General features: G+C 49.3%; 1 protein-coding gene across 1 annotated transcript; it reads right to left on the reverse strand.

The window, feature by feature from the left end:
- Positions 1-418: 418 nt before the first annotated feature.
- On the reverse strand, positions 419-5,099 carry ERMN (ermin). Its single transcript, XM_067298640.1, has 3 exons — positions 4,466-5,099; positions 2,038-2,226; positions 419-922 (listed from the first exon to the last, which is right to left on the reverse strand). Exons 1-3 carry the CDS (start codon positions 4,761-4,763, stop codon positions 432-434), a joined length of 978 nt encoding a protein of 325 aa, XP_067154741.1. The 5' UTR covers positions 4,764-5,099; the 3' UTR covers positions 419-431.
- Between the last annotated feature and the right edge of the window lie 7,228 nt (positions 5,100-12,327).

Here is a 12,327-nt window from a genome sequence, read left to right on the forward strand (position 1 = left end):
GCCAACAGTCGCCTCTTTTGTCACCCTCGCTGCACTGCCCGGCGCTACGGGCACCACCGCGCTGCCGGCTGACTACCGGCACGGCTGACGGCAGCGATCGCACGTGCAGCTACGGACGCTCCCGCTAGCTCAAAACTCCCTATTGTTTGAACCGGGCTACAAAAACTGGGTGGAAAATAAAAGGATAAACTTTGAATCAAATGGTATTAAATGTAGCAAACTGATTATTTATTTTCCTGTGCTATGAGTGCTTTTGCCTGACGTCAAAGTGAAGTACAGGTGTTAAATTTTCACAGTGTATTATGAAATCGTACACAAAAAGAGAATAGTGGTGACTTCATATTGTGTGAAGAGATATGTTTGGGGGGGGGGGGGGGGGGGACAAAAACAGAGTGAACTTTCGGCTTGTTAAGTAAACTCTCCACCTCAGTTTATAAGTGCATCATGGACTCAAATTCATCAATTCTTTGTTTGGTGTTTCCTTTTCTAATCTTCCGGTAGGAGATTGTGTTGTATCTAGAATAACTGTGTCTGGAGATATCATTTTTTTTCCCCACGCCTGGCTGCTCCCCTGGTTTCTCAGGCTGGGAGTTACAGGTGGGGCTGGTCGGAGGAGAAACCTCCTTGCCGTTTTCTTGCTTCTTTAAACAGGACTCCTCACTGTTCTCCTTCTTGATTTCTATCAACTGGACTTCATCCTCTTCAGTGTCCTCCTCCTCCTCCTCTTCCGTTGCATTGTCTCCCTCCTCCAGCCACACTTCGTCTTCCGTGTGCTCCTTGGCTTCAGGCGTCGGGGCTCCCGCTGCCGGGCTCTCCTCCGCCTCCTCCGCCGCGCAGCCGGACCTTCCCGCCTCGGCCGGCGCGGTGCTCCTCGCCTCCTGCCGCTCTCCCCTGCGCCCAGGGACTCCCGCTTCGCCCGGCCCTGCAGCAACACAAGTAGCACTGGGTGAAGCTGAGCTCAGCAAGATCTTTGTGATTCTGACGTGTATTCATCTAACTTAGTTTTTCACAACTTACCAGCTCCTACCACTGAAGCAACCATCTTCCAGTAGACTACTCTGAGCTAGGTTTGTAGTACATCTCTAAGTTGAACGTCCCATCAACACAGATGCTTATATGTATTTTACAAAGGTTTCATACGTTCACAGACTCTTTGTGCAAGGCAAATTGCCCTTGCATTTTTTTAATGACCGTCTCTTTTGTGCCGTCTGCCATGCCGAGCCCTCCCTAGCACCCTCATTTGAAACGAGACGCAACGCGGATGCAGCGGTGAAGCCCTGAGCGAGCACAGCTTCCCGCTCCACCCCCCGGGACCCAAAAGGCATGGTGCCTCTCTTCATATACCTATATGTACAATATCTACTTACGCCTCCTCAGATCCACGGCTGACAAATATCCTTTCTCCTAATGCAGTCCCCTGTTACGGCGCCAGCATTTTGAAGCAACTTTCCATCATTCATTCTATCACTTTTCAAGAAAAGACAGACCCAGAGCTCTTCGCTTATTGGCCTGAGCGGGTTCCGAATTCTGAAGTTTCAGTTAGCTGAATTCTCCTTTCCTGAAAAGCCCTGAAGTCGTCGCTCGAGCATTTCAAGCGCTTACTCTGGGCCACCGCCTGCCTCCCTCAGCCCGTAGCCGCAGCCCAGACCTCGGAGCCCCGCGGGAAGGAGTCAGCGGACGAGGGCTGCCGCTGCCCGGCCGGGCACCCAGCTTCCCAGCCGAGACGAGCAGGACGCAGCCCCCGGGACCCCGCCGAGCTTCGCCGCCAGACCTACGCGCCGCCCTCGGCCGCGTGCCGCTGCCCGCTCCCGCAGCGGAAAGGGTCTGCCCGTGCACTCGCCCGCGCCATGACGGAGGCCGCCGCCGGGTTTCGCACCGTGCATCCGTCAGACAAACCTCAGGGAGCAGCGCTCCCCTTCGTGCCAGCCCCCGGCTCAGCCTGTGGGCACAGCGATATTTCCCTCCAGACGACGGAGCTGACCCTTTCCCGTAACGAACTGAGGCACTACTTCTCACTTTACGTTCTGCATCTCTCACCCGATACATCTGGGTCCAGATTTAACATCTTCCTCCACGGGAAGGCATCTGAGCTACGTGTCCCTGCTCCCAGGGGAATCTTCTCAGTGTGCAGCACCATGGGGTTATCTCGGATCTCCTGGTGCAACGCTCCCTGCGCGCGCACGTCCCTCGCGCCCCGCAGCGTCGCGGGACCCAGGGCTCGGGGGCCTGGAGGGGAGAGACGGGATGGTCCCGTCAAACCATTCCAGCAGGATCTCCAAGATCTTTCCCGTCGCTGCTTTCACCGTGCAGCAGTGACATCCCGGCGCAGCGAGGTCAGTCGCGGGTGCGCGCGCTCGCTGCGGACGTCCTGGGGGACGTGTTTTACGCTCGCTCCTCTTGTCTGAAGGTGGCAGACCGCACTCAGATGGGTATCTCGTATTTGTCCTATTTGGCACAGCTCCGCTTTAAATGATGCTTTAATGTCGCAACAAATGGTCTATTCAACATTTTGCCTGCGGGGTCCTAAGTATTAATTAGACTAAATTGGTTAGGTACTAAAAAGCTGCCTGCAATTTAGAGATAAAGTGCTTGTGGCAGAGACGGGGGAGGCAAGAGGGCTCTGCAAGATCACTTAATAGGTTTTATTGTGCACCGGTAAGGCAACACGGTTGGAATATAGATGTCAGCTTTAAGTGGAAAAGCCTCCATCATGATTCACCTTCTCAAAATCTGTGGAGTTTCTATGAAATACTATTTTGCCGGGGACAAATGCCCATATATTTTCTTCTTTTCTTAATCAAAGCAACATCAGTTTCTGTTTAGAAGGCATGGCCCATATATCTTTTACAGCTGTGTTCAAATGACTTTATCTTCGATAGCACTGTGAAAACTACCTGGAGTTGTTAATCAGCTCTTCTCCGAGGGGTTTAATATCTATGTGGCAGCTGACATACTGAAACTATCACCGCATTGCAGCCAGGCGGGGTATAAACGAAGAAGAAGGACCGAGAGCTCCTACCCTGCAGCTCCTCCAGAGCCCGGCCAGCCTCGGCGCGAGCGGGTGCCAGACAGGCATCCGGCAGCCCCGCGCGTTTTGGTGCCAAGGGGATGGGGAAGGACGACAGGAGCTCAGAGACCTGCGGCGGGGGGGCTCTTTCCCAGCAATGGCCCCAAAAACCTGAGGAGTGGCAGGCGGAAACCCTGCAGCCGGAGCAGTACCACCGGAGCACATACCCGCTCCCGGGGCCGCGAAACCGGCAAGGAGTCCCCCGATGGGAAATACAGAAAGCGGAGTAATGCTGCAGGCTGCCCCCAGGGAAACGTGGCTTTCCCCCTCAAGGAGAAGGGTCTGCTTTCACCCATGGTTAGAGCATCCAGCCGGGACTGGGGAGAGCCAAGCGCGGAGCCCTCTCCTCTTCAAGAGGACTTCAGCTTGCAACTCCCGTGTGAAGGATCTGTCCTCCACACAGTAAAATACTCCTCCTTTCAACATGGTTGCATTTTGCATACGATGACAAAATATATTTGCATATATTCAATATATTTTAATTTACTCACTGGGACAGGCAGTGAGCAATACCCTACATCCCCATTCACCTGGCATTAGGAAGATGCGAGTTCCAATCTTTGCTGAGAATGTGTTTTCCTAAGCAATTTCCTACTAGATACTTGGGGGCCAGGGGGATTTGGACACTTGCAGAATTAGGCAGAAGAAGAGTTTAGGTTGTGAGGGTGTGCATTTTTGACTTAAAGCCTCCCAACAAATGGGCAGGCAGAACTCACCCTCTACGCGACCCTGTGTAAAGGATGCAGCATCTCCTGCCTGCACAGGGGTGTTGGAAAACCTCATGTGCCAAAGACCCCAAGGTGCTTCAATACCATGGTGATGGAGTTCATATACAAACCTCAGAAACAGAGACACCAGCAACGTTTTCTAAGGGGCGACAATTCTATAAAAGGGAAATGAGTCACTGTTCACTGCAATATAAGGGTTTGGCTAAACTCCCTCCCTTGTTTGGTAAAAAATTAATAAACATCTGTATAGTCTTGTCTTTGAAAGCTGAAAAACACATCATATCACACAGCATTTTTCATTACCTTCCTCTGATTTCTGGCCACCGGTTCTTGTGTCCTGGGAAGGGACATCAGCTGATCTGTCCTGTTGAGTCGCATCATTTTCCTCTTGCTTCTCTTTAGGAAATATAAAGCACAAGAAATGGACTTACGGTGCAGTTAATGGTGAGGACTAGGTTTTAACAGTTACATATAGGCAGCTGATTTCCAGAATAGACTAAAAAAATTGCTTGTTTCTTTAGTCACATGCTTTTCATTTCATTCTCTATAACTGCCAGGTCAAATTTGTCTCTAACTGAATTATTCTGAGTCATTGTTACAGCTAACCATAGGTTAGGAGTTTTGAATAACACAAGAATACATTCTATTATTCATACGGCTGTACATTAAATACCGGCTTTTCTACCCAAATACTGAAGTAAAGACAAGCATTGTACTTTACCTTCACATTGCTTCTCTCCATCAGAACTGCCACGTATTGTCTTCTCTGCTACTGAATTCCTATTTTCCTTCTGAGTTTCTTTCGTAAGCGGAGTGTCAGGACCAGTTTCTGCATTTGCATAAGGAACCGTCCCGACAGATTTTGCTATTTCATCGATGATACCAATGGCCTGGAGCGGGCCCCTCTCCGGGATCACGTTCCCGTTGCACTCGGGTGCGCAGGATGCGATGGGGACTTCTTCTGCCATGATCACAGCCGTGCCTGGCTGCACACCTCCACGGAGCCCCGGCTCCTGCACCTCGGGGCGGGGGGCAAGAAACCTTTTTGCTTTTCTCCCAGGGATTTTTCCCCCTCCTCAAGTAGTCAACGAGCGTCTCTTCTTCTGAAGGCGTTGCAGCAAAACAGAGACCGGAGTAACAATGTCGGATTTGTCCAGGGCTTGCCAGCGGGATCTTTCCACGGGGGGGATCCAATCAGCACCTTTCTTGTCGCTTAGACTCTTCCAGTTGCATAATTAAATGCACCATTTAAATTTGCATAAACAAACAATCTGAAGCAACGAGGCTTTTGTGCTGGCGCGTAGAGCGGGTCTTTCAGCATGTCAGCCCCGCGGTAATAAACAGATTTTGTATTCTTGACACAATGGCTCTTTGTGTCTTCGCCTCGTAACAGGAACAACAATTGTTCTAAACCTTTAAGCCATGGAGGGTGACCACCTTTAGTAATAGGACTTCCATGTAGCCAGCTTAACATTCCCAGTCAGGTTTATATTCTGATAAACCTTGAAATGCTGTTGGTCAGACAATGAATTCATTTTACATTTGTCAAGGAATAAACTAGCATGTTAGAAGGGGCACATGCTCTGCACACAGTACAATGCCACTTTCTTCTGCGCCACAGCCTTATTTCTACCAAGCGTATTTTACAGAGACCGGGTCAAATCCTGTAAGCTGCCGAGTATTTGCAATTACTCATTAAGTAAAACGCATCTCAAGGATTTGGCCCTCAAAGGAAAGAAACAGAAGATTAAAAATTAAAGCTCTAGCAAAAGCAACGTGTGGAGATGAGATCTGAAATGACACGGCGAGTTCTTGAGCAGAAAAGCCAGATGACTGGACACTTTCTGCTTGCTCCAGCGTATGGTGGGAACATTTCCGGCACGCTCGGCAGGTGAGCGTGGCTTGCTCCCTTCCATGGCCGCAGCATGACCTCGTTTTGCAGAAGCTGGTTTTCGCCACGGCAGAAGAAACGCTCTTTACATTAAAGGTGTACAAAGGGGGCAGTGGCACGAGACTGACACGTCGCTAATTATCCATCTGACCTACGAGCTAACAGAGAGTGAGAGGAATTTTTTTATAAAGGCCCTCACAGAAATTGCACAAACAGCATCAGTGGCACTTTCTGACCATAGATGAACTTGTTTCAACCCTAGCATCCAAAGCCAAGTTTACATAAGAATGTAATCTCCTGCTTTAAATGACTTTTTTGTATTCACACAATACCACATTTTTAACATCTTTGGGCTTTAGGACTTGGAATCCTTCCTTTGGGCTCAGACCTTGACTGTGCATGGACCCAAAACTTTCTGACCATTTTTGGTCATCTTCACCTTAAAACCAATAACTTTACATCATTATGGAAATGTGTTTGGTGTAACTGATTTGTAACGGTTGGAAAAATTTGTCCAAGAAAAATGAACAGTAACATTTTGAAAGCGGGCTCCAGGTACCCTCAGGAAGAGGGGCTGGATGTCTGGCGTGGGCTGATGGCTGCAGAGCGGAAGTGATTATTTTCCATTCCTGTCAAGCTATTTCCATGTTCCCGAAACAATCCGAGGGCCACTCGAGGTATTTCCTCATTTGACAGGTCCTGTCCCCAGCATTTCTCTCGGTGTGGAAACGCTACCGAGAGAGGTTTCATGGCTGGGATTCACCTGAGCATCGCCGCTGCCTTTACCCCAAGACCGTGCTGTTAAGGATACCTGCGAGACCAATTAGCCGATTGCACAAGACAGTCAAAACATTGATATCAAGCGCCTCCGCCTAGAGGCGGCCTCCCGCAGCCTCCTGTTGCACCACGGTTTGCATGCATCCATCACCTCCGAACAGCCGTCAGAGGAGGATTTGCCGGCCCGTCCCCGCCGAGGGCCCGTCCGGCTAACGAACAGCCTTCCTGCGGCTCCGGCCCGGCCTCGCTCCGCTCCGCTCCCTGCGGCGGGATGCGGCTGCCGGCAGGAGGACGCTCCTGCCCAACGCGGGTCGCGCTCCACAGACACGGCACGGCCAGGGCAGCACCTCTGTCTGTATTTCCAAGAGAGCCGTTTCCTCCCGTGTCCATTCCGGAAAGATACGGAGACAAACCGAGGCGTTTCCTGATGCCACCTATCGGCAGCACGACTAACTCTCCCTAACCCACTTTTTCCCAAACCAGCGCTTGGTGGTCAACGAGCTGTTTGCACGCTCTCACGCCGCAGGGATCGCACCGCGCCAGCGGGCAGAGCGGGGCAGGCGGCTGCTCACAAACCCAGCGGGGCAGAAACGGCTGCCACGTCAGTGAGAACATCTCCCCGGCTCGCAACCCGGACCTGGGCTCTGCCGTCTTACCCTTGCGGAAAGTGTTTTGCAAGGAAAAGTCAAACCTTGCTGCAGCAATCCACGCTGGGGATGTTTTCCAGAAGAAAATGCAGTCGAAAAGGCCACACGCATTTCCAGCCGAAGGGGAAGCGCCGGTGCGGGATGGTGGGAGCTGGGCACAGGCTGTGCTGGAGACCCCGCGGCTGCAACTGGCTCACCCGTGGCCAGAAATGGGGACCCGGAGCCAGGCAGAATGCTCTGGGGTAGCAAAAAGCACAGAAGTCACCTCTAACAGACCCAAAAGGCGCCGCATTAGTGAATTCGCCTGAAATGTGGAGCAGCAGACCAGCGAAGAGCGAGCAACGGTGTCAAAGCGTGTTAGCAGACACGCAAGCATGACCCCGGGCAGCTCCGAGAGCCGGGAAGGAGAAACCATCAGCACCACCATCACCGTTAGGAGCGAGGAAGGAGAAACCTCAACACCACCATCATGGTCCTCCTGGAAAGGACGCCCGATGCGGCCACTCGCCGTGGCATCCCCCAAACCACTGACCGGGGGCCCGGAGGAGCAGGGGACAGGCGAAGGGCAGAAACTGAACAGTCTGCTTTTATCAATTTTAACTCCATTATTATTATTTTCTTTTTCTGTAACAATTAGATCTTGATTAAGAATGATTGTTGAATTAGACTATTAAGATTTCAATTATACCAACAACAAATTCATGGCTTTACTTATAGATATGTAAGATGTGCTTCCTCTTTGCCTGCAAGCAAGATTTTGAGCATAACACCAGTCCCTCGTGCCCAGCCCCATTCCATGGCCCCCAGGCCTGGAGGGGATTGCTGCCGGCCGCGCCGGCGTGGTCACCCTGAGATGTAATTCCAGAAGGACGGAGGCGAGCATGGCTGCCATAGACACTGGCTGCTGCAGCGACACTGGCAGCTTTATTCCTAGAAACCTCAGAACTAAGAGCGCAAGCGCTGCAGGCACGCGAAGCAGCAACCCACCGCTCTGCGGCGGCAGGTAGGACAAACTCAGCAAGCGCAGACACCTACCTTTTGGGAACTTATTTTTTACACTACTAAAGCTGGGTGCAACCAGCTGCGACACATGAAACGCATCTAAAACATCTGTATGGGAAAGGAAATGTCTGGTATGAAAGCAGAAATTACCAGAACGCAAATGCAAGCATGAAGGCAGAAGAAACGCAGCAATCCCTGAAAAATATGCATAAAAATGAATAGCCTGAAACTGAAATGATAGCCACCTACTCTGAGCCAAACTAAAATGGAACAAAACCAAGAACATGCAGAAACGTGTGTCTGAGATAGGGAAATGCAGAAACTCAAGTCATTCAGTATCTTGCTGGACTGGACCTTTAATTTGCAAGGGAAAACAGTTTTTGCAAGATAATACAGCCTTGAAGCTGTATTGAATGATTTTCCCCTTGAATGATTTTCCACTGTATCCTAAAATGTTCCCAGCAGAAGCCAGAACGTGCCTCGTGGTTTTATGAAAAAAGTTCAGCAATAGGGATCATAAGCCAAGAGAGTGCTGCAAAAAACTGAGATATTGAAAAGGTCATAAAAGAAAGGCAAGGCTGGCTGGAGAACTACAAACCAGAGTAAAAAAAGAGGAATACGCCTGAGTAACAGCAGAAGAGGCACTTTTAACAGCAAGACTAAGGTGACTTATAATTACTGCTTGAGCCACAGGAACCAAGACTCTTAAACAGGCAAAGCTTCCGCTCCGGCACAGCAAGAGCAGCAACGTGCCCGTGGTGGCCACCCTGCAAGTGTCCACTGACTACTAACACTGAAGCGTGTGAGGTCGTGCTGCTAAAGCAAATATGTTTGCCGTGTCTTGTGCTGGAAATTCTTCAGCTCGCTCTACGCTATGCTGAGTCAAGCCCAAAAATTTAGGAACCAAACATTCCTGTCACCTCAGGAGTTTTCTGCCTGTTTGCTGCTAAACTGGCGGCTGGCTACCATGACTGTGTCTTTCCTGCAGTTATGCAGGGAGGGATTGCCTAGATTTGGGCACTGGCCTAGAACAGATTAAGCAGTTAAGCACCCTTACGAGGTCAAGTATAACAGCAATCAGCAAATTAATTAAAGTTTTAAGTTTAACACAGAATTGCATTCTGCAGAGCAGCAGCCCTTTCTGTAATAAACTTGAGTTGCCCTTTTTATCTACAGGAGATAAGGAGAGAAAAGGTAATCCCTTAATTCTGAGGAAATCAAGCAAAGCATTAAACCCTGTAATCAGTGAGAGCGCCTCCTTTCCTGAAGACACAGAGCGCCTTTCATACAAATCACTGCCTAGCCCTGACCCTGCAAACCGCATCATTAACACGCTTACGGCAAATGCCAAGGGAAGAACCGCCGAGCACCGTGCACGCGGCATGCCTGCACTCACCCCTCACCACGCAAAGCACTAACGAACCAGCTTCCACCTCTGCTGGTGAATTATGCATGCAGTCCAGGCGAGCTCCCTCTCTGGCACACTTGACAGTTTCCCCCTGCGATTGAAGCGGCAAGGGGCCGGACCCCTCACCCCGACCTACACCGCTCACGGCAGCGCTGGCGCGCTCGGGTTGGGAGACGAGCTTCCCGGCGGCCGCCCCCTTTCAGGGCGTCAGTCCCCACGGGGCCGCTGATTCCTGGGTCCCTGGGGAAAATCCACGAATTAAGAGACGGCAAAAGTTCTTTTGGTCCCTGCGGCTGCACAGCAGCCGCTCCGGAGCCCGAGGCTGAGACCATGCGGCTGCAGCACACGCTAACCCAACCGGCGAAGAGCGGTCCAGTCTCCTTCCTCACCTCTACTCTCACATTAGGTCTAGAAACATATCAAAAACCCAAGAACCAGTATCAAGGGTTTTGAAACCTCCCTGCAGGACTATCGGGCGTTGATCTTGTGAATGCTTGTGTATTAAATGGTCCTTATGCCATCTTCCAAACGTTTCTGAAAGCACATCGTAACCCTTCTCAACTTTTAACTAGCTATGCTCAAAAAAACATGCTCTCTTCATAAAACGGACCTTTTCTCTCCCTAATTACTTCTGAATGATCTACACCTGTGCCCATAGCTATTTTTAATAGGCAAACATTTAGAAAAATGTACACTTTACTCTAAATTAGCCCTCACCACTGACTTGCACAATGCTGCTGACTCTTTCCTGACCCCCAGGAAAGCACTTCCCTGTTGCTCCGCAGAGCCCTCTCGGCACAAACACGAGCGACAGCGCTCACAATGAGCGGGAGCAGCTGGCAGAAGAGCTTTAAGCCTGACGCAAAAGGCTCGTTATAAATGCGAGGGTTCGTCCTCCTCAGCCAGCAAGCGTCTCCCGCGCGGCTAACGCTGCACTGTTGAGCAGCCCTGCTTTCGTGGACCGTTTCTCTCCCTGTTCACCAGCCTTCCAGCCACTCTGTGGATGTAGGGGCAACATCACCACAGCATTTCCCTTACAAACGCCTCCTTGCATAGTTTCTCCTCTGCTGGTTCTACGGTAGCTAGGTAAAAGTGCAGGGTTTGCTCCAGATTGCTCTCTACAAGAGGACACAAAATTTTAAAACGCCTTTCTTGTTCTTCTTGAACTCCAAGCTATTTAGGTTGTGCAGATATTCTTTCCTCCCCTCGCCAGTCTTAGACACGTTTGATCTTCAGCGCCTGCGTTTCAGCAGCCCCGCAGAGCCTGCCTATTGCCCACATCCTGTTTTTGATCAGTTGCACAGCTCGTGGCCATGAAAACGTCATGTTGGGGTCATGTGGTCATGTGTCAAGTTGCGGCAACCAAAGTAGTCTCTCACCATCACTGGACCACTATCATTTATTTAATGGTCTTTCTTAACCTTGTTGGGTCTCCAGTCTCCATCAGCGTGTTCACACCGAAGACAGGCATGCATCTTCCAAGATACGTAAAATTAACTTCCCATTCCAAAAGGAAGCACCGCTTTGGACCACAGAGGTGAACCAATTTCCACCAGAGATGCTGCCTTAAGGAGTGGAGTTCATATAGTATTTTAAATAACATTTCTATAAAAAAAGGAGGAGGATTTAGAACGTGACCAAAACACCATGGCCAGCCCCTCTCTCTGCCTCTGTGGTCTTTATAAATCAGCTACAACAAGGGCAAAAGGAGAATTTAATTCAAAGCTTGTTTCTAAGGAGCTGTTGGAGAGAAAAAATGAAAGAGAATCTGATTAGACTGATATGCTTTTATCCATCTCTGTAGGTCTTTCAAGGCAAAGAGCTCTGAGTTTGCACTGATTTTCATGCACGTGAGAAAGAGTCTGCAGCACAGGTGGGCAAAACTTTGACCTCCAGTCAAACAAGCAGGTCTAGAAATATTTGTTTCTTCTGAAATAAATGCATGCAACAGTTACGAGTCCAAGTGCTTCTCGACCAGAAAGAAAAAGGAGTGTTCTTGCTCCTAAGGAGCACAAGACCAGTCGTCACTCATAGTAATGTGCAATAACCCTTCAGACTTAGAACAGCTGAAAATCTCCGTGTGTTTCTGCAAATGAGCGGATTCTGGACATTGCTTTTCCCTCAGTTGCTTAAGCCTGGCACAGCAAAGTTCAGGATTCTTACACCCTGGTAACCTGAAAAAAGCCTAATTTAAATATTTTTCTTCCAGTTATATTTTTCATTTGGACACCAGTCTGATAAACTTGGATGCTGGTAAAGCCCTAAAACATTTCTTCTCCCCCAAGTTGTAAGCATAATGTTTTAGATCATATGCTGTACAGGTCTCTGATTTAGATATATGTAATATATGGTATATATTTTATAAATACCATGCATGTTCAGTTAGGCATTGGCTAACTATACTAATTTGTATGACCAAACAAGGGTCCTTCTCTGATGCCTACATGTTTTCCAGTAAGCCCAGAAAATTTGAACATACATTCACTTGCAAGTGAAAGTTAACACATTTGAGGAATTCCTAGTCCATTTCTTTGCAACTCTATAAACCAAGTATGAACTTTAATCTTGTCAAAATCTAGGTATTTCAAGAGGCCTAGGAGCTCTGAGATGGACTCAAAACTTTGCAAGTGCAGTTTCCCAGGCATAATTTAGTAAGAATATATAAGCAAATTAGCTGGGTTAGTTATATTCCTACTAATAAATTAGGTTAGTCACTTGGCAGGAGTTACAAGATGATGATATTTGCCTTACCAAATTGCAAAAACATGACTGAGTTTAAAGCTCCTTCTAAAATATCAAATCTGTTT

This window comes from Apteryx mantelli, chromosome 6 (genome assembly GCF_036417845.1).
Source record: "Apteryx mantelli isolate bAptMan1 chromosome 6, bAptMan1.hap1, whole genome shotgun sequence".
Lineage (NCBI taxonomy): Eukaryota > Metazoa > Chordata > Aves > Apterygiformes > Apterygidae > Apteryx > Apteryx mantelli.